The sequence below is a fragment of the Mus caroli genome, unplaced genomic scaffold (genome assembly GCF_978045245.1).
Source record: "Mus caroli unplaced genomic scaffold, Mus_caroli_1 scaffold_1, whole genome shotgun sequence".
Classification (NCBI taxonomy): domain Eukaryota; kingdom Metazoa; phylum Chordata; class Mammalia; order Rodentia; family Muridae; genus Mus; species Mus caroli.
In genome coordinates, this window is record NW_028227256.1 from 89738280 (window position 1) to 89759117 (window position 20838).

At 52.7% G+C, this 20838-nt stretch overlaps 1 protein-coding gene across 1 annotated transcript in view; it reads left to right on the forward strand.

Moving 5' to 3' along the window:
* Crocc2 (ciliary rootlet coiled-coil, rootletin family member 2) overlaps positions 1 to 20838 on the forward strand; it is a 58522-nt gene that overhangs the window by 21426 nt on the left and 16258 nt on the right. Inside the window, exons 10-22 of the mRNA XM_085843838.1 lie at positions 54 to 260; positions 494 to 693; positions 1644 to 1826; positions 2176 to 2320; positions 2585 to 2731; positions 2990 to 3220; positions 5984 to 6177; positions 8925 to 9052; positions 9295 to 9464; positions 10242 to 10418; positions 13501 to 13614; positions 16846 to 16989; positions 20406 to 20623. Of these exons, the coding sequence (XP_085699964.1) occupies positions 54 to 260; positions 494 to 693; positions 1644 to 1826; positions 2176 to 2320; positions 2585 to 2731; positions 2990 to 3220; positions 5984 to 6177; positions 8925 to 9052; positions 9295 to 9464; positions 10242 to 10418; positions 13501 to 13614; positions 16846 to 16989; positions 20406 to 20623 (2258 nt within the window). The remainder of the gene's footprint in view (positions 1 to 53; positions 261 to 493; positions 694 to 1643; positions 1827 to 2175; positions 2321 to 2584; positions 2732 to 2989; positions 3221 to 5983; positions 6178 to 8924; positions 9053 to 9294; positions 9465 to 10241; positions 10419 to 13500; positions 13615 to 16845; positions 16990 to 20405; positions 20624 to 20838) is intronic.

Here is a 20838-nt window from a genome sequence, read left to right on the forward strand (position 1 = left end):
ACCGTGGCCATGCATTCTCTCTCCTCTTTTGTCGCGCTCTCTGTGATCCAAAGGTGGCCCAATCAGATGCTATGTGTCCAGAGTTGGCCTGGAGCAGCAGCTTTGAAGTCAGGGAAGCACAGGCCCGACTGCGGAGCCCACCTCGTTCTGTATCACCACACTCGCGCATGTCCCCAACTCGGACCAGCTCTCCAACCAGTCTGCATCCTGCGCTGCAGGCTGTGCAGGCAGCCATTGAGAGGCGGCAGCAGCGGAAGCAGGTGGGTGACCACAGCCCACAGGGCACCAAAGCCACAAATCTTGCCCAGCTAGGGTAGCTTTATGGAGTTTTCTACTGCCTGCCCGAGGGGGTACTGGTAGCCAGGTCTCCATGGGGCCTGCCCCTGAGCCACACAACCTGGGGAGGAGCCTCAGGTGTCTGGAGCCTTTCTAAGGGAATTGCGGTGCTCTGGCTGGCAGCTGGTCCTCACTGAGGGTCTCATTCCCTCGGCAGGAGCTGCGTCTGAAGCTGGAGTCCTCCCAAGAAGAAGCAGCGGGGCTCCGGGAGCAGCTGTCTGGGTACCGGCAGGAACTGCGGACCTCACAGAGGCTTCTGCAGGACAGGGCACAGGAGCATGAGGATCTGCTGGGCCAGCTGGAGGCCCAGAGGCAGGAGGCACAGCTCTCCCAGGCGTCTGTCCATCTCCTGGAAAGGTGAGGGAAGCAGCAAGGCCGGGCAGGGCAGGGCGGGGGCGGGGGCGGGGCGGGGCCGGGGCAGGGCGGGGCGGGGCGGGGCAGGGCAGGGCAGGGCAGTTGACCTCTGAGACGCCTCACAGCAGGAAAAGGAAAAGGCCACATCTCCATATAAAACCTTCTGGTGTCCAGGCTGCCCCTCAATCTGCACTCCCTTGCCTGCACCGCCTTGCCTGAATTGATTAGCTCCTCCCCCTTTTCTATGCCCCCTATACTGTATCTGATCTAGGCTTCTCTTCCCTAAACACAAAGGCACTGTTTGCAGATGCTCTGAGCTCTCTTTGGGGCCAGGACCATATCCTAGCCCCAGAAGCTCAGGCTTCACCAGGTTCTCCTACCGTCCCTGCTCCAGACTCCCCTCTAGGTGACCTTTCTCTACCAGTGTCCTTTCACCACAGCCAAAAGAACCCCAAGTCTACCCACTCCCCACATACCCTGTGGGTTCCATGGCTCCTTTGCAGTTACCACAGAGTTCTGAATACTCTCCTCACATGACTCTTTGACCTGGGGCTGGAGGGATTCAGAGCCACAGAATGTGGGGATCTATGGGATGTGCTGGATGCAGGCTAAGGTGTCAGCTGGTGGTAGGCATTATCTGTTGGCAAAAAGATGTCTGTGAGGATTGCCCGGGCTGCTCGTGTGGCAGAGAGCTGGGCCCTAAGCTCCTTTAAGAGGAGGGGAAGGCCATGTCCCAGATAGTGGCTACTTCATCTCAGGCAGCTAATTAGGGCCTGAGACTTTGGGTCACACAGTGTTGACTTGTCTGAACCGCTTCTGCCTTTGAAGCCCCCGAGGACCCAGCCCACCGCCACTGTCCCATACCCACTCACCCCTGGCCGTCCTCCCCAGCAAGTCTTGACAGTCTCAGGTGCTCCACCCCTGAAGCATGGTTTGGCTCCTGCTTTCCCCAGGGAGAAAGAAGCCCTGGAGACGACAATGGAGGAGCTGAGGGCCAAGGCAGACATTCGGGAGGCTGAGACCCAGAAGCTGGAGGTCACAAACGCAGAGCTGAGGAGAAGCCTTCTGCTGCGGGCAGAGCAGAAAGCAGAGCTGGCCCAGCAGAGTGAGCGCAGCCTTCGTGAGCTGGAGGCCAGGTGGGTTGTGAGGGGCTGCCGGCCAGCTGGGGTCCCTCAGACTGTGAGACGACAGGTGAGACACCTGCAAAGCACCAGGGATGGGGGGGCTCCAGCTCCCCCTGAGCTGGCCATCACACACCCATATCTCTACACCTATACCCACCCCCATCCCTGGCCCTGTGTATACAGACCACCTGTGTGTATACCTCACCCAGGCATAGGACTAGAGGCTGCTCTCAAGGGAGCACCATGCTGCTCTGGGGGTTCCTGGACTTAAAGGTGTTTGTTAGAATTTCTCTGCCTACAAGTTTGCCATGGCATCTCTGAAGAGACCACTCAACTTTGCCCTTTGGCCCCGGGGCCTCAGCCAGGGCCGTGTGGAACAGCTGGAAGAAAAGGTTTCTGGGCTCAGGAAGGAGCTGGCCACATCCCGGGAGGCACTAAGCTCAATGCAGCTGCAGAGGGACATCTTGGAGACGGAGAAGGAGAGCCTGCATGGTGCCCTGGCCCAGGTATGTGCACAAGGACACATGGTCCTTGCCCCTGCCCTTACCCATGTGGCCTGGGCCACGACCAGGGCTCCTAGTCACTGCTATTGTGCACTACACTCATCCCTGACCTCTTGCCCCCTTCCAACCATGCTGGCTGGCTGTGTCTGCTCCTAGGAACAATCCCTGGGCTACCAGTCACCAACTCTAGTCAGAACCATAATTCTACCAGGGAAACTCTGAAACCTATTCCCAGAGACAACTCTGGGTGACCACTGTGCCTCACAGGCTGAATCAGGCAATGCTGACTTGGAACTGCTGGTGACACGGCTGAAGACAGAGGGGATGGAGCAGCAGGACTCACTGGCCAAGATGGCTGCCCTGCTGGAAGGGCTTTCCCAGGACAAAGGCACCCTAAACCATCTGGTACTTCAGGTAAGGCAAGAGCCATGCCTTGGCTTCCCCAAGATGTCCCTGAACCTTCTCTGTGGGCTTGTCCTATCTTGCATCCCCCAGATCTCCTTCCTACTTGGACTGAAGCCACCATCTCCCAAGAGTAGGTGACCAGTGATCCTAGTCAGGCCTGAAGCAGCGACATTAGCATCTCCATATCAGACCTGCATGGGGTTGCTGGCTTGTGGGAACTCGGAGTGTGTGCTCCACAGATTAAATGTATTCCCACCTGCCCTGCAGCTGGAGCAGGAACGGGACCAGCTTCGGGAGCAGCAGAAGATGCTGCAGCAGGAGCAGGCTGGCATGAGAGAGCAGCTGACACAGAAGGAGCAGCAGCTAGGGTTCATTCGGGCTGAGCGGAGAAGTCTGAAGGAGACATGTGGGCACCTGGAGCAGAAACAGGACCATCTAGAGAAGCAGGTGGTCCTGCTGGGACAGGAGAGTGCCCAGCTCCGGGAGCAGGTGGGCCAGGTGAGACCAGGCTGTCAGTAATCACACATCCTGCTGGGCTATTGCTGATTGTACCTCTGAAGGAGGATGGAGAGGTGGCTCGGTGGATAAAATGCTTGCTTGCACAAACATGAGGAAGTTGGCAAGGATCTACAGGACGGAAGAGTCAACAGCAGTATATATGATTCCCTGTGGGGGCGCCAATGAGCAGGGGCAAGGGGATAGAAAAATTTGGGTCAAGACTGTCCTTCATGTTTGAGTTGGAGTTCCGCTCTGGCCTCTGGTGCTTGGTCAGTGTGTGCACAGTTGAGCTGTCCACTACTCCTGGGTTTGTTTAGTTCCTGTCTTTTGGTTGTTGGATTTCTTTGGGGTTTTGTTTTGTGTGTACAGGTGTACATGTGTGCACAGTCATGTAAAGGTCAGAAGACAGCCTCATATGTAATTCCTAGGGTCTACCCACCTTGTCCACACACACCCCATTTTTCATTTTAAAGTGTGTGTTGGGTCTACCCACCTTGTCAACACACACCCCATTTTTCATTTTAAAGTGTGTGTTTTGCCCGCATATCTGTGCACCACATGTGTGCAAGTGCTTGTGTGGGCCAGAAGAGGGCATCCTAAGATTAGGGTTACAGTTATTGGCTGTCATGTGGGTGCTGGGAATTGAATCAGCATCTTCTGAGAGACCAGCCAGTGCTCTTAACTGCTGAGCCCTCTCTCCAGCCCCCATCTACCTTGTTTATAAGACAAGGTCACTCACTGGTCTGGATCCCCAAGAGTAAGCTAGACTGGCTGATCTGTAACTTAACTGGAAGGGGTTCTCCAGGCTCTGCTGGCCCTGGGACTACACAGCGTATCACCATGCCCAGATTTTTTTAAAACATGGGTTCTGGGATTGAACTCAGATCGTCCTGCCTGTTTGCTAAGCATTATGCCTACTGAGCTCTTTCTCTAGCTCATTCCTCTGCCTTGTGGTAGAGAAGAATCAGCCCGTGTGGCCCAAGTTGAAATAATTTTTGTCTTTTGCAGTGTGTCTTGTGTGGAAACCCTGTCTCCGTTGGGCCTTAGACTTCCAGGGATGTCCAGGCATCCATGTCTCTTGTGGGAAAGCATCACCTCTTTCCGTTCTCAGGTCCTCCCCCCCCCCTTATTCTTGCCACCATTCCTCCATTTTTGTTAAAGTATAATTAACACACAGTGTGGGTGACAGGCAGACCAATGAGTTTGACAGTGGTGTGTGCACCTGGGATGAGAACATGGTTACCGGTCCAGAAGCCTCCCTCACAATCCACAGTGGGGCCCAAATGTCTAAGACCCCAGCAGCCTCTGCTCCAACATGGGGGACCCTACACTGGCTGGGTGGATAACTTGTACAAGTTTCTCTCTATATGTACTCTTTAAGACTCTTTGAGTAGTTACATGTACCATAACTCCACGTCACAGTGTGAATAAACACGACTATTTTCTCACATACCTATTGTTGGACACCTGTTCTGTTTCTGGCTTAGGCTGTAATACACAAGACTCGTGAACGCCTTTGCACACCCATTTCTCACTATTCTTGAGCACATGCACACAAGTGAAATTATGGTGGTCATTGGGAGGAGTGTGGTGAATTCTGTCATTCTGTCAGCTACTCCTGGGCCTCGAGTATTGGATATCATCTGTTTTAATTGTCAAGCTATCTTCTGCGAGATATTCTATGTATGGAGGTTTTGATTCGTGTTTCCGAGGTAACGAGTGGTCTCAGCACATTTTCATGCACCTGTTGAATTTGTGTCTTTTTCAGGCGTCTGTGTGTTTTCTGAACGTAAATTTTGCATCTTGGTTGTGTCTGTGTAGGAATCTCTCATAGATATCAATACAAACACTTTGTCAGACGTTCTGTGAATGTCTTTTCCAACTGGTATCTTGTCTTTCTGTTTTCTTAACAGTACTTTTTACAAAATATACAACTTTAATTTTGTCAAATTTCTTTTACATTCTTAATCATTGTCTATGTTGCTGTGGTGGACTCATTAGTTTTGTTTGCTTTGCTTTGCTTTTGAGGCAGTAGCCTAGAACTCACAGTGTAGCCCACACTGGCTTCAAGCTTGTAGCAACCCTCCTGCCTTAACTTTCCCAGCTTCTGGGATTATATGCACTAAACAACCTTGCCAGACTTTTTAAAAAATCTTATGATCCATGTTTCCTAGATCCTGTGGTTTGCCTAGCCCAAGGACAAAGAGTTAGCCTTCTGTGTTTTCACATGGCCTTAGCTGAGGTCTTCAGCCCATTTCATATCAATGTCACATGGATCTTTAAATATGTTACAAGTCCTTTTGCTCATCTAAGATTCACTGAGTCAGACACTCTCCCAGAAAGACTTTGAGTCAGCCTCTGGGTGACTCCAATATCACCAGAGTGTGAGAATCAAAGGTGTGCGAGATGGAGTGGAAACGCGAGCTTGCTGTCTTTCAAGCCCGTCTTTACCTGCCCAGGCCCTGCTTCAAAGGCACTCTCACGTTTGGGCTGCCTTGCTGGGTGAGTTACTTTCCAGTCACTGTGACAGAACAACTGACAGATTAAATGGTTTGAGTGAGGATATCCCCCCATAGGCTCATATATTTGAATGCTTAGCCTCCAGTGAGTGGAGCCCTTTGAAAAGATTAGAAGGATTAGGAGGTGTGGCCTTTTTGGAGGAAGTGTATTACTGGAAGTGGACCTCGAGGTTTCAAAAGTCCACACCAGGCAGCCTCCCCCGCCCCTCTCTCTGTGGCACATGGTCCCTCTTTCCTCCCCTAGGTCACAAACAAGAAACAGGCCCTAGAGAAGCAGCTGGCACAGAGCCTGCAGGACCAGGAGGCCCAGATGGACATTCTGCAAGAAGCCCTCCATGAGAAGAACACACTGTCTGAGGAGCGGGCCCAACTACTGGCTAAGCAGGAAGCCCTGGAGAGACATAGCGAGCTTGTGACTAAGGAGGCAGCTGATCTGAGGTACCAGTGTAACCGCTCGCCAGGGCGCACTTCTCATGACCTTGCCCTCAGACAGCCCATGGTGTTATGACTGCAGAGGTGCTATATAGACACAGTGACACAGGGCAGGATGTGTCTGCTGTGGGAATATGGTATGGGGTGCGTAGAGAAAAAACATTGTGCCTGTGAGGTGGTTCGGTATTAGATGAGGTGCCCTGAAGTCACCTTCCTAAAGATGAGGGACAACCCTGTCAAACCAGAAACCCAGATCAGACCAGTAAAAGAAAGATACGCAATTTCTTCCTTAAGAATATGAGTTTGGGGTGGAGCTTCAGGTCGACTGCTTCCAGAGCTTCTACCACTTCAAGGACCCTTTTCCCTCTGCTGTGTGGCTCTGAGACTTCATTCCCAGGGAGACACCTAGAGGTAGCAAGAGAGCCCATCTGAAATTTCTGTCTAGCAGATGTTTCCTAGCAGTCCTGGGAACTAAAGGCACGTAGCTGTGCAATCTAGAGTAGGGTCCACCCATGGTCCTGACATGGAGGTAGGGGAATCCTCATAACCAACAGGGCAACAACCAAAACTGGAAATGTGCCCACAGAGGCGTAGCTTAGGCTGGTCCCATTGCCTCTGCAGAGACCCAAGGCTAGCTGGTGCCTTTTCTCCCCAAAGCCTTCTCAGTCCTGAAGGGCTTCCTGGAAGACTCCCCTCTAGAACTCCAGATGCTAGGGCCATGGGGAACTAGAAGGACCCAGACCTTCCACTACTCAGGACAACCCTCTCTTAATAAAAGCTGGTGCACGCATCCCAATGGCAAGTTTGGAGGAGGCTTCCCAGGTGAATGGGAGCAGAGGGGGTCCTGGGACCTGGAAACATATGAGCCTGGTCAGAGCCCTCCGAAGGTGGGATCCAGTCTTGACCTCTGGACCCAGAGGCATGGGTACATAGCAGCCCTGAAGACCCACCAGACAATGTGCCATGATGACCAGCAGAAGCCTTGGTGGCAGGGCTGCTGGGGGCATGCCTGATCCATATGTCTCTCCATTCACGGAGTGCTGGCTGCTCGTAGACGGTGAGAGGGGCCAGGCTCCCACCCACACATCGTGCTGCAGCTGACCCACTCCCTGTGTGCCTTCACCTTGTAACACCAGGCTTCCGCACTTGGCCTCAACCACAGTGAGAGGCTCTTGAGCCTCTGTGGGAAAAGGAGCTGGACAGACCCTCAGGTTCCCTGGCTGTGAGCAGACCTCAGAGGCAAATCCAGACACACTCCTACGAGGAGGCTTCAGGGCCGCTCAAAGGAAGGATGTTCTCCATACATAACGGAGAAAAACTCCCTGGCAGAGGGCATGTTCGCTCATGAAACAGGGAATGTGTAGTGTTACAAAAGGAACATGGTATGGCATGGCAGACAGTGAGGTTTCTAGGGTGTGTAGCCTGGGCCCAGAGGACTTTTCCCTCACATATCAAGGGGTCCTGGTAGATTTCTGGTGCTCTTCAGAACAATACAGGAGTTGTGGTGAAACTGTCAAACCGGTCAAAGGCCCTGTCTCCCCCCCCCACACACACACACACCCATGGACAGCATACCTTGCTGCTGTGTTATGGAATGTTCCTGGTGAGAACAGAGCTCAGTGACAAACCATGCTGGCGGTGCTGGGTTAGTCGGTCCCTGCTGGGCTGACCATCAGCAAGTCAAGCTGTTTTCAGTAACCCACACAGGAAGTGGGCGCTGTTGTGGGTTGCTACATCTCATTCCATGTGTTTTCTGAACAATGACCTCTGCACACAGATACACACAGGCTACTTTCCCCCCACTGCCTGCAACACTCTAGGTCTGTTGGTTGTCCTGGGCAACCTCCCCCTTGCTGAGCGCATGATGCTGCATGCGTTAGATGCACCGTGATGACTACACCATTTCCCCCTTTGCTGGCATTCCAGCCACGTCCAGCTCACAGCCTGTGTAAAGCTATAGTGGGCATCCTGGGCATCCATTTCTGGCTGTCAGGTGTCTCTAGAATTGGTATCTGGGTGAGGTATTGCCAGGGCAAGGTCAGCATGCTTAGTCTCCCCCAGCACTCCCTTGCTAACACTAGGCATGATTGCCTCTAAGTCTTCGTTAATCTGCTATATGATAAATGGCACTGTCTAGCCATAGTTCAAATCTCCCTGGGTCCTAATCTCTCCTGGTTAAGTACATTTCACATGCTTTTGTCTATTTGATATTTGCTTTGTAACTGTTATTTTTCTCATTTTGCTGACTTTGTTATTGATTGGCCAGAACTCTTTGTATATGATAGATACTTATCCCTATGTTTAAATACTAAATATAGATTTTCTTCTCCCAATTTTGCCCCTTGTCATCTTCTGTTTTTCATTTTTAAAGATCAATTTCTTAAGTTAGAGGCAAAGTGATGGGTTTCATTATCTGCCCTTTCCTTCCAAGCTGATTTATGGAATCTCTTCTGTGGAAAACTATTCCTCCCGCCTTTAAGTGTATCCAGATATGTTGGCCTCTTTTTCCCCCCTTCTGGCTTTCATGTCAGGCTTAAGGAGATTAAAATATCCTCTGTATTTGTTCTATTTTTATAGTTCTGAGTTATTCTGCCGTGACTTGTTTATTTTGTTTCATTTCTGGCTTTGGTTTTTCATTTGGCCTGAAACGTGTTTTTGCATATGGCATTATGATTGGTTCTTACATGTGCAAACTAAGGAGACACCTCAGGACCATGTGGATTATGTGCCTGCTATCTGATGCTTCACCACAGGGCTGAGAGGAACTCTCTGGAGAACAGCCTCTTTGAGGCCCAGCGACTGACAACGCAGTTGCAGACCCAGCAGGAACAGCTAGAAGGAAAGGCTGAGGCTGCTCAGCTCGCTCGCCGGGCCTTGCAAGGTGCTACATGGGAGGACTCTCTGCCCGCCCTCTCCCCAAGGCACTGTTGGGAGGAACTCAGTCCCTGAGCTAAGACATGAGGTGTAGCCACAGGGTTGGTATGGAGGCCTCCTGCCCTCTACTCATTCGTGGTACCCACGCCCCCACTTAACTCACCCACCATGTGCTAGCCACACCCACCTCTTAAGTGGGCGGTTTTAAGGGAGAGGAAGCACCGTGATGACACATCTGACCCTTCACAGTGGAAATGGAGCGGCTGAAAAGTGACTGGGAAGTCCGAGAGACAAAGCTGCAGTGGGACCTGGGACAGCTGCAGCAGCAGGCTGCGCAGCAAGAGCAAGAGGCACAGCTGGCCTTGGAGCGCCAGGAGCTGGCGCACACAGAGGACCTGGCCCGGCTGCACAGGGAGAAGGTCCGTCTTCCGGGGTCCACTTGGCCACTCCCTAGTGGTCTGCCATGTCCTCCCAGCAAGCAGAGGTAGTAGAGCAGAGAGAGGAGGGTCCTGGCTGCTCTTCATGGTCTAAGAGGTCAGGGAAGGTCTTGTATGGTGTCCAGGAAGGACCACTGATGTCCAGGGCAGGCTCCTGCTCACAGAGGGACCCTAGAGGACCTAATGCCCTAGCCCCAGGCTGATAGACCAGAGCCTCATTTTCATTAGGGCTGTACCACTCACTAGTTAGGCCCCTGGGGGTATTCTGTGTCACATCTTGTTCTTCACCCAAACATCCACCCACCCATCCATCCGCCCATCCATTCATCCATCCATCCATCTGTCCATCTATCTATCCACACATTTACCCATCCATATAGACACACACCCACCTATCTATCCATACAACCATCTAAACACATCCATCCATCCTCCATCTATATGATGAATATCCATTGACTTGTCCATCCATCTGTCTGTCCGTCCATCCGTCCATCCATCCATCTGCCCATGCCCCTGCACCACTGGCACATGGTAGAGATTCAGGAGCACCTTAAGACCTGCTAGATTTTAGTAGATGCTGAGACCCATAGAGACCCTTCTCAGCTTCTGTTTGGGAGACCCTATAGAGAAGACAGAGAGTTAATGGCTGGACCACCAACTCCTAGCTCTTCAGAAGCTAGAAAGTTTAATTCAGAGCCTCCAGCGCCAACCTGTCTCCCATTCCTGATCTCACAACCTATCCTCTGCCTTGGCCAGGACACCCTCAGTTTATCACTGGCAGAGGAGAAAGAGGCGGCTGCCCGGTGGATGGAACAACAGAAAGAGCTGCTGACAAGAAGTACAGCCGACAGGGAGGCATTGCAGGGGGAGATTCAGAACCTGAAGCAGGAGCGAGACGAGAGCCTCCTTCAGCTGGAGCACGAGATGCAGCAGGTGATGCAGCTGGGGCATCGGGGTCCTTACCCGCCTTACTTTCTTCTTGGCCACAGCACCAGGGCTGCACTGAAGCCTCCACAGCTTTGTCTGCTGCATGAATGCTGGTGAACAGACATCCACCCACCTACTCATCCATCTATACACCCATCCATTTAGCCACATGCCCATATGCCAGTCATCCATCTACACATTCACTCATTATCCTGTGTACCAACATACATATATCTATACATTTATATATTTCCTTGCATGTCCATCCCACCTGACCATCCATCCATTTAAATGTTCTTACATTTACTTATCCATCTTCCTTCTACTTACTTGACTAAACATCTTTATTTCTATGCTCACAGATCTCTAATCACATACATGGCCACCCAAAAATATACACAGGAATCCATCCACCCATACATTAACTTGCCCAGCCAGGCATCTGTCAACTTACGTGGCCATCCACCTATCTACCCACTGAGGTGTCCTTCTGACTAGCTACACTGTCAGCTATCCATCCATGTGTCTGTCAGCTCCCTCACCCAGTCAGCCAGTCACCCATCAATTGCAGGGTTCAGCCACATAGCTCTCATCCAACCTGACCATTCCTCCACCCCACAGGTCTAGATGCTGAGTCTAAAAGGTTATCCTTGAGCCCAGGCTTCTCCAAGGAAATGGGCCACCATAAAGAATTCATTGCTGAGTAAATTGAACAGAAAAGTGTACACATACACACACACATACACACACACACAGTATGCATGCCATCACAATGAGCAAGGACAATGACCTCCTTGCATCAATCACAGATTGCAAGGAGAAGATATGGGTGGACAGAAGAGGTGGGGTTTATTGTCAGATTGTGCCTCTAATTGACTGTCAGCATCCTAGAGCACAAGCTCTTACAATCCTGTTTGACTGGTAGGAGATTGAGATGTGCACGTGTTGATCTCCTGCCCGAAGCCACACAGAGTACCTCTGGGCATGGGAGCCATGGTTTTAGCTGTATGCCTCTCTGTGTCCTGTGCTGGAGGAAGCTGAGGCATTGCCAGAGGGGCAGGGTGCTGAGACGGGAGCAAGCAGCTGGGATGAGAACATTCAGGGGTGTCTGCGATGTATGTGTCTGTGTGGCCGCCAGAATCTGTAGGAGCTAGATGGCTAGAAACGCAGAGGAGTCCTGAAGGTCCTACACACCAGGTTCAAGTAATGGAAAGCACGGGCTAGTCCTGAGCAGGAGTAATATAAAGGTGTCTGAGTCATAAGGCTGGAGTCGGGGAGGCCAGAGAGAGCCTGAAACTGATGCTGCATCTGTGGAGGATCCAGAGCCACTTGGAACTCAGCAGCATCATATATATATGAGTATATGATGATATACTCTCATATACACGGGTATATGAGAAAGGACTCTGGGAGGCAGCATGTATGGGGCACGGGCAGTCCCTCACTGCCACCTGAGACCACCCACCAGGCCATACCACCTATTCTCATCAGACTGTAGCTCCCTGGTTTCACAAACAGCCCCTAAGAGAAAAGATTCCGTGAAAGAGGAGAACAGGCTACGAAGACAGCTTCCAGTGGTTTCTCAGGACCCACAGCATGGCCACAAAAACATTGTGCTCTAGTGCTAGGATACAGAAAGCCAGGCATGTGGGCAACGGTCACCACAGCAGCCAGTGGGCTTTTCCTGGCTCTCTGCCCCTCATGCCAGGCTGCCAATGTGAAGAAGCATTCCATGTGGGGAAGACCTGCATGCCGTACCTCCTGGAGGGAACTGACGTCGTTCATGCTTCGGGAGACCTCAAGCAAGAAGAGAGAATCTGCATGGACCGAACCTGAAAGAAACAAGACAGCTGATGATGAAGCACCAAGTGCTCTGCTGGGCCTGAACTGGGACCTGCTACCTCATTGCGGTGAAAGCCACACTCTGTCCTTCAGGACGTTTTGCCTAAAATGCCAACAAGTATTTTCTTGCCGTGCCCATTAGTGGAGAAGGCAGATCAAGGTCCCAAGCTTCAGAGGACTCACAGGCCAAGGGTGGGCAGGTTCCCAACACAAGATGAAACAAAGCAAGCCAAGAGGGAAAGAGTCTGTGAGGAGCACAGTTCTGTTTTGTTTTGTTTTGTTTTGTTTTGTTTTGTTTTGTTTTGTTTTGTTTTGTTTTGTTTTGTTTTGTTTTGTTGTTTAATTGTTCAAAATATGGAGTGTGGCGGGTGGGCAGGGTTCCTGCCTCACCACCTCTCTTCCTCGGAGACTCTTGTCATTCTTCAATTTATCAGCAATGCAACCCATCCTAGCTGCCAGGGGTCTGTGCAGACCCCAAAGGTTAGAGGTACAGAGGCTGGAAGCTGAGGGGGTGCTCCCCTTTATCCATACTGGTAACCAGAATGGCTACAAGAGTGGGGAATGTTCCTACCCTCAACTAGGGATTCAGCAGAAGGGCTGGAACACTAAGGAAGATGCTATGCTTGCTGCCATAGTTCTTATGTCAGACATTGCAACTAGGGCAAGCCAGAGAACCAGTTTGATTTCAGCTTCCAGTTCTCCCAGAGAACCAGTTTGACCCATCACTCTCCCAGCCTGTCTGTGTTCACCAACCAGGACTCTCCCAGAGCTGGTATCCAGGGATCTTGGGGCTCCCTTGCCTGGCATTATCAATGATCCAAATGAGACATGGCTGAAGTCTGTTTCCAGACCCACCGCCCTGGAGCTGGATCTCTCTGAGTCCTGCTCATGCCCTTACTGAGCCGGGCATTCCCGGTTTTAGTGCTGTTGGTGGCTTCTTGCTCACTGTAGGAAGCCGTTACCCAGAACAATAGGAAATCATGATACGCCTGTCTGCCTGATGAAAATCAGGATTCTCACCATGGAAAGTCGGGAGCCGCAGGAAGGCTTGCTGGGCACCCAAAGGGAGGGTGGAAGATGGAGTATGTCAGGAGGTATGAGCTCAGGCCATCATTTGCCCGGTGGCAGAGCATGCAAACAAAAGCTGGTAATCCAGGCAGGGAACTTAGGGGAGCATTCTGTTGTGCCTCAGAAGGAGCCCCAGTTCCCCAGCTCCCTCACACGTACTCTCTTTCCTCATGTTCAGGCCCTGTCTCTGAAGGATGCAGAGAAGAGCCTGCTGAGCAAGGAGCTCTCTGGAGCTCACCGGGAGCTGGAACGGGCCCGGCAGGAGGCCCAGAACCAGCAAGTCCAAGCTGAGGTGAGCCCCACTGACAGATTCTAGCCAAGGACCAGACAACTGCCTGGTCATGGGTAGCCAAGCAAGTCCTGGCAGGGCCCCCGGAATAGTCCCTTTCTGTCTGGCCCTGGAAGTAGAGTCCCCTCTTTGTGACTTCATGAGTGTTGTGTCCCCCTGGTGCTGGAAAAAGCTACAATCTCAATGGCAGAAATAGCCAAGTGATTATGACTGTGTGTGACCCAGTCCCTGCCTATGGTGGCTACAGGCACTGGATCTGGTGCTCCCAGGAATCAGAGCTGATCAAGACTGACAAGCTGGGTAGCAACAGCTAGGGGAGGATTAAACTCCTTCCTTCTGATCCACACAGCACGATCTTTGCCTGCCTGTGCTCAAGCTGATTCTAGTGAAGCCCATTTGTGGGCAGACATAGATCTACTCCTGCCCACTGGTGGAGATGGCCTGTAAGTAAGGAGCTGTGACAGTCCCTGTGGCCAGCCTTTGACTCTTAGGCAGCTGCTCTGTTGCCCACGTGGACAATGAGAGCAGACCACCCAGCTGGAATGGGAGGCAGGTGTGTGGAGGGGACAAGGCCTTGGGAAAGTTGTCCTGGTGATGCTGACGGATGAAGGCAGGGGCTGATCCCCGGTGCTGTGTGGTAGGAAATGGTATGGCAATGAGGTGTGACACCCCGTTCCCCCCAATATACACACTTGTTGCAGGATTTTCTCTGTCCAATAACATTAGGGCAGTGGCAGACCTGTGATTGGACAGGAAAAGGGAGGCAGAGCTAGGAGTTTGGGGGGCAGGGGGAGATAGAGAGGTAGCAGGAGGGGAGAAGTAGAGAAGCCAACATGGAGGCAGATGAACAGGAAAATGATCCTGATCCCGCATGGTTTTAAACAGTCACAAGTAGCTAAGATTTTTCACAAGGTTAGAATAATTGGGTTAAAGCTTTATCTTTATCAGCTGGTTCCAAAATTATTGTACTGGCATCTTATAAATTGTGGTCTTATTGTTATATAAATCTGATTGGATAATTAAGCTTTAAGAGTCATGTTTCTACTGGGTAGCTAGGTGTTTTGATGGCTGATTGTGGAGGGTGGGGGGCGTTGCGTGGAAGCGAGAGGAACTCGCTTGCTCAGTGGTGAGAGAGAACACACCCATGCAGGACCCTGCCAGGGCATAGTGTTGTGGCCCGCCAATACCTGTATTAGAGTGAGAACACAGACCAGTAGGGCAGGAAAGATGGCAGACTGACTTTTGTAATATTTCCCGCAACACACTCTGACCACCCCCATCACAGAATAGGATGGGGTACCCAGTCCCCAGGAGCTTCCCCTGGCTCCTGTCCCCTCTGCTCCATGTCCTCTCACACCTAGTGCCTCACCAGGGCCGCACAGCACGTCCCTGGCACAGGCCTGGAGTGGTCCTCAATCTGTGCCTACACTCTTCCTATCACGCCGAACCCTTACCTGTCTCCTCCCTATGGGTAGGAAAGCATCCTGAGACCCTGGAAGCTGCCATCTCCTGCTCATAGACTGGCCTCCGCAGGAGCCAACCCTGGCTTCTGGAGCCTTCTTTCATGCTGGCCAAGTCTCCCTCTGGGCTAGGGACCAGGCCTTCTAGCCAGCAGGGCTCCTCTGGGAGCTCATTAAGGGTTCTTTTGCCACCTCAGCTTAGAAAATGGAAATTAAAACCCACTGAGAGAGGGGAAGTGCAGCCAAGGAACCCCAGCTGTGGGGTGACATGGCACTGAGCCACTGATGGGTGGAGGGGCCCTCTGGCCTGAGTCATCACTGCCTCTAGGAGCTGGTCCCCAAGATTCACAAGGAACTGCAATCTCACTGAGCAAGCACTTCTGAACTATGTGGGCACCGGGCCATGGCCTGGGTATCCTAGGGGCACCGAGCCATGACCTGGCCATCCTAGGGGCACCGAGCCATGACCTGGCCATCCTAGGGGCACTGGGCCATGGCCTGGGTATCCTAGGTGCACCGGGCCATGGCCTGGGTATCCTAGGGGCCAGTTGAGAAGGAGGGGAGGGGCCAAGGACCAGAGCAAATGGTGGGGCTGATGGCAGCCTCTCTACAGCAGTAACCCCAGATGGTGGCCTGCAGAATGCAGGTGCAGGAGTGGGGGTCTCCATGTAGTACTGGTGCCTCTGTGTAGCACCGCAGGCTCTGGAGGGTCCCTGAAGCCACTGATAACCCGGCTCTTCTGCCAAGATGGTTCCATCCCCAGTCTGGCACAGTAGCCTATGGGGGGAATGAGTGTTTTCTTCCAAATGCTGAGGACCTTAGAGTCCTGTCAAAGAAGCACATAGGCCTAGGAAGGACCCTAGAGTGAGTGGGGAAGAGCCCTACGGGCCTCAGTACTAGAGTGTCAAGGTGAGCACACTAACATCTTTGTGGACAAAGAAGTGCTTCAAACTGAGCCTGGGAGTGGCGCCTAGAGGACCCCTGACTCCTTTGGGTGCTCATCAGTCAGGAGACCCCAGGAGAGGCGATTATAGACTGTGACATGACAGGGCAGCAGACCTGGGCTGAACTGAGTTTCCAGCACCGTCACAACCACAAAGCTACCATGGCAGCATTCCGCAGATGTGACTGCACACATATGTTTAGAGATTGCAGGGTGGAAGATGTCCCCTGTTGTCACCTACCCACTGGGAAGTTCAAGAAGCCAGGTGCTGGGTGGACAGGACACATATGGTGATCAGTACCCAGTCCCTTACCACAGCTCTCTATTGGAGTGTGGCCTTCTCGCCCCACACAAGCCAACATTGACCATACTGAATACTGTAGGTCTCAGAGCCGGGACTTAGAATGCTCCATGTCCAGCCAGAGCTGGGTGACCCAAGTGACCAGAAAGCTGCATTGGGGGGTGGAGGCTCATCCCAGATCCATTGCCTGGCCAGGTGACCCCACACGCGAATGCCACTGAGACCAGGGCATCTTGACTTGCTAAGCAGTTGCTCCTGCCCCCTCTCCACATAAAATGGACTGAACAGGAATGCCAGGCAAAAAGGGACACCTGAGCCCCCAAGCCAAGCCACGTTCACTCACTTGCCATGGACATTGCTTGGGGATCCCTGAAGAAAAGCCAAGAGCCGTGACTATGGGGCCTCGGAGCACCAGCTCTGGCATGTGGAGCTTATCAGAGCTTTCACCCCACATGCTCGTCTCAAGGCCTGACAGTCAGGTCTCAGACCAGCCTCCCTCAAACCCAGTGGTCTCCCCACCCCCCACCCAGGCTACCATTACCACCATGACCAAAGAGCTGAGAACCCTCCAGGTCCAGTTTGAAGAGGCCATCTCCACCCACCAGAGAGAAGCTGACACTCTAAGGGAGAAGCTCCGTGAGATAGCGGCCGAGCGAAGCAGCGTGAGGAGAGAGGTGAGACGGGGTCTCTAGAGGAGCGTGAGGAGGACCCTGAGAGAGCAGGGATGCAGGAGGAGGGAGAACATCCCAGGGCCAGGAGGAGACAAACGACTGCCCCCATTCAGTCTGGCAACCAGAGGCATCTCTCAGAGTAGCGAAATGGCACCTGGCTCCTGACCTCAGCTGGAAAAAGCTGTCCCTGGCCTAATTGAAGGTATTATTTCTAGCCCAGAGTCGTAGATCTGGCTTCAAAAGGACTAGACCTGACAGAGCAGAGCCATTACTGCGAGAAAGCAAAGCTACCATAGCTTGCTATGAGATGTGAGGCCCCATCATGGCCACTACCAGTCCTGCCTCACCCCAGAAAGGCCACAGAGCACCTCACCTGTGCTCCTGTTGGGATAGCTAAAGGCTGACTACCCAAGGAGGCTAGCCATGGACAACTGGCTAGAAGCACATAGCACGGGCCCCAGTGCCTCCACAGCCTAACCTTCACTTCTACACAGTTCAGGGACTGGGACTCAGATGTAGGGAGCTGTATCCTCCCAAAGCCTGTTGTCTGAGAGGCCACTGTGACCCAGGGGTGGGAGAGCTCTAGCTAAGAAATCTATCCACCTAAGGAGCCATGGGGAATCCCTGGAGAGTTAGGCTCTGCCTGCATAAGAGGCCTAGACTCCATATTGGATGGAGTAAAGTGGAAGGAAGCTGAGTTTAGGAAGCCCGGGGAACAAAGGCAGGAGAAGTAGGATAGTGGTGGGATTTTCAGGGACAGTCATTGGCCCTGATGCTCACACCAGGGCTCCAGGAGCCTCATGATCATGACAGGGTGAGGGGCAGTCTTAGGAGGGGCCAGAGGAGGCCACAGCTAGGCCAGGCAGGGGCCCAGCGGGCAGCAGATGGAAAGGTGTTTCTGAGGAGTTCTGACAGGACTTGGGGGCGCCTGGGGGAGAAGCAAGGGCAGGAGGGTGTGTGGACTGAGATGGAGGGGGGGTCAGCCAGAACCCAGGTGGGGCCTGTGGGGACAAAGCGGCCTCACAGCTCCTGGGCTGTGTGCCAAGGCTGGCAGGCAGGGCAGCTGGCCTGGTGTGGTGAGGAGAGGGCTCTCCCTCCCCAAAACACCCCAAGGGGCCGGCCAAGAGCCCGGGAGAGGAAGAGAGCATGACTGAACATGACAGGCTGTTTATATTGGCCCCAAAGAGAGAGTTCCTTCCAACAGATTTCAAAGTCAGGCCTGGTCAGCGGCCACATGGAGAAGCGAAGTGCGATTTCAAAACCGGGGACAGAGAGGGAGGGATCTGGAGAGGGGGCCTCGCTCACTCTGGAGAGATGAGGGCCATAAGCTTCAGGGCAAGGTCGAGTTTTCAGGAAGGAAGCCTCCCAGAAAGTGATAAGGGTGACAGGTATCTGAAAAGGTAGAAGACCAGGTGGGAAAGAGATGATTGCAGGAAGGAATGAACAGAGGAGTGTCCCGGGTGCCAGGTTGGCTCAGAATTTCCCCGCTCTCAAACCGGAGCACTTTGCAGACCTTCTTGGGGGTCTCACATGTGTAAATATGCACACACATGTAGACCTGCATGTTGATACCTCCCACCTGTGTGTACATTTAAGATGTAAATCTATGAATGCATATACACGCTAAGGTGTATGCATACTAAGCAATGTGTTTACGCACATCCCATGCATTCCCATACACACGTGTGGGGCTCACATATGAAAGCCCATAAGGACACTGCAAAAATATACACATGTGCATGTAGGTGATCAGCAAACACACATGTGCATTATACATCTATTATACATGTGTAAACAGGCATTCACACACATGCACACATATCCTTTGGGTGTGCGCCAAAGCACACGTGAATCCCTTTGCTTGCGTATGCATGCATGTATGCACACACAGGCCACCCCACTGCTGCACCCCTCCCCTGCTTGCCTCACTGCCCTGCTCCCTGCAGAGCTCTGGAGTTGCCTCCCTGCAAGAAATTTCAAAAAAGACTGTTTATACAACTTCTAGTAAAGAAATAATTATAATAATCACATTAAGCGATTTGGCTGTAAAATTCCTGCAAAAGGAATGGATGTCCTTAGGAGGGGGTGGGTGGGGTGCTGGACAGCGGGGGAGGAGGTGGCCTGGCAGCAGGGGGGCCCTTCCCCCATTTGTTTTGCTTATTTTCATCTCCTCTGCTCCGGGAAATGAGTGCAGCTCCTTTTATGATGGACAGGCCCTTTCCCTGGTCCTTGACCTTCTGGGTGAATTCTGCTGAGCTCAGCGGAAAATGCTCTGCACGGTTGTGGCTCCCACATGTGGGGGGTGGGAGGGGAGCAGTGGGGAGGCCCTGGCCCTTCCCAAAAACAGAACAACAATAACAGCGGGCGGACTCTGGAGCCAGGCCGGCCAGGGGCCTGGACAATGTCCCATGAAAACAGCCAGCGACGAGGGGTTTGCTTTTGGCAAACCAGCCACTCAACACCACTGAGTTCTTGTGGCTTCCTCTCTCAGCATGTCCCTGCTGGCTTCCTCCACCTCCTCCCCGGGGACACTTGGGAGCCAGGATGGAGCCTTCTCTGAGGCTTCTAGTCAGAGTTGTAGGTTGGGACTCAGAGGCCTCAGCACGTTCATACCCCAGAGTGGACTGACCCTCCTCCACATCCCTCTCCCCAGAAATGCCTCACTCCTCAGGGCAGGAAACCAAGTTCGGTACCCCCTGCAGTGTGTCGGCACTATCCCATGTTTCCAGCGTGAGCGAGCGGGTAGCTCATCCTGTGAGCCACGGGCCAGTCAGCAAGAGATGGGAACTTATTCCCGTGGCCCTTTGCCCTCCCTGGGTCAGCTCACAGAGGTACCAAGTGGCCTCCCTTGCATTTGAAGGTATCCATGTTCCTATGGGTTGAGCCTTGCCTTAAAGCCACCTACTTCAGCAGCAGAGCACCCTGGCCTGAGAGGCTCTGAGCCTGCTGGAGAATTTGGAGGGCATAGATACCTGAGATCTGAGTCCCCTATCTCTTGCACTCTTAGGAGAAGATGAGCAGTAGGTCGGAAGGGGATGACTGTGCAGTTGTTGGTGCTAAGCACCAGGCTGCTGACCAACTACCTACATAGTTACCCAAAGGGAGGAGCAGCTCCTGGGTTAGTGGGTAGGAAGGGCTATCAATAATGGCCCTTCCTGATGTGTGGACAAAGTCATGTCCTGGGCAGGCCTTTGCTGACCACCGATCAACATCCTAGATTTCTTCAGAGTGAACATAGGAGGAGACAGGCTATCTGGACCATGTACCCCAGTGATCTGCTTTCTTTTTCAAGAGTTGGATGACTCAGGAATACCCAGTCAGAGTCAGATTTCTGTACCCACTCAGGTTCCTGGAGCCGCTGCCTGTGCAGCCACAGCCCGTGGTCCCCAGCTGGTCACTAGAGCACATTTCTCCCTTAGGCTGAGGAGCTGCAGGCACAGCTGAACGTGGCTCACGAAAGGCTGGCTGAACTGCGTCAAGAACTTCAGGACAGTGAAGAGAGTCGTGAGGGGCTACAGAGGGAGGCCTTGGAGGCTCGCCGGGCACTGGAAGATGAGGTTCAAGAGAAGGATGTACTGCAACATTCCAACACTGAGCTGCGGGCCTCCATCCACAGGGCTGAGCAAGAGAAAGCCAGGTATCACAGTTACCCTATAGAGTAGTTAGGGGGGAGCCTGCAGCCCCGCTATTCAGCCTGGCCATCGTGACAGGGCAGGGCAGGGGTGGCAGCCTATGAGCTGGGCCAGAAAGACAAAGGCAAACTTCAGCTGCCCAGTTTTAAGTTCCTACAAATGAATGTCAACCTATATAGAGAGGCTAGGGACCAGGTCAACCTGTTCGTATCCTTAAGGA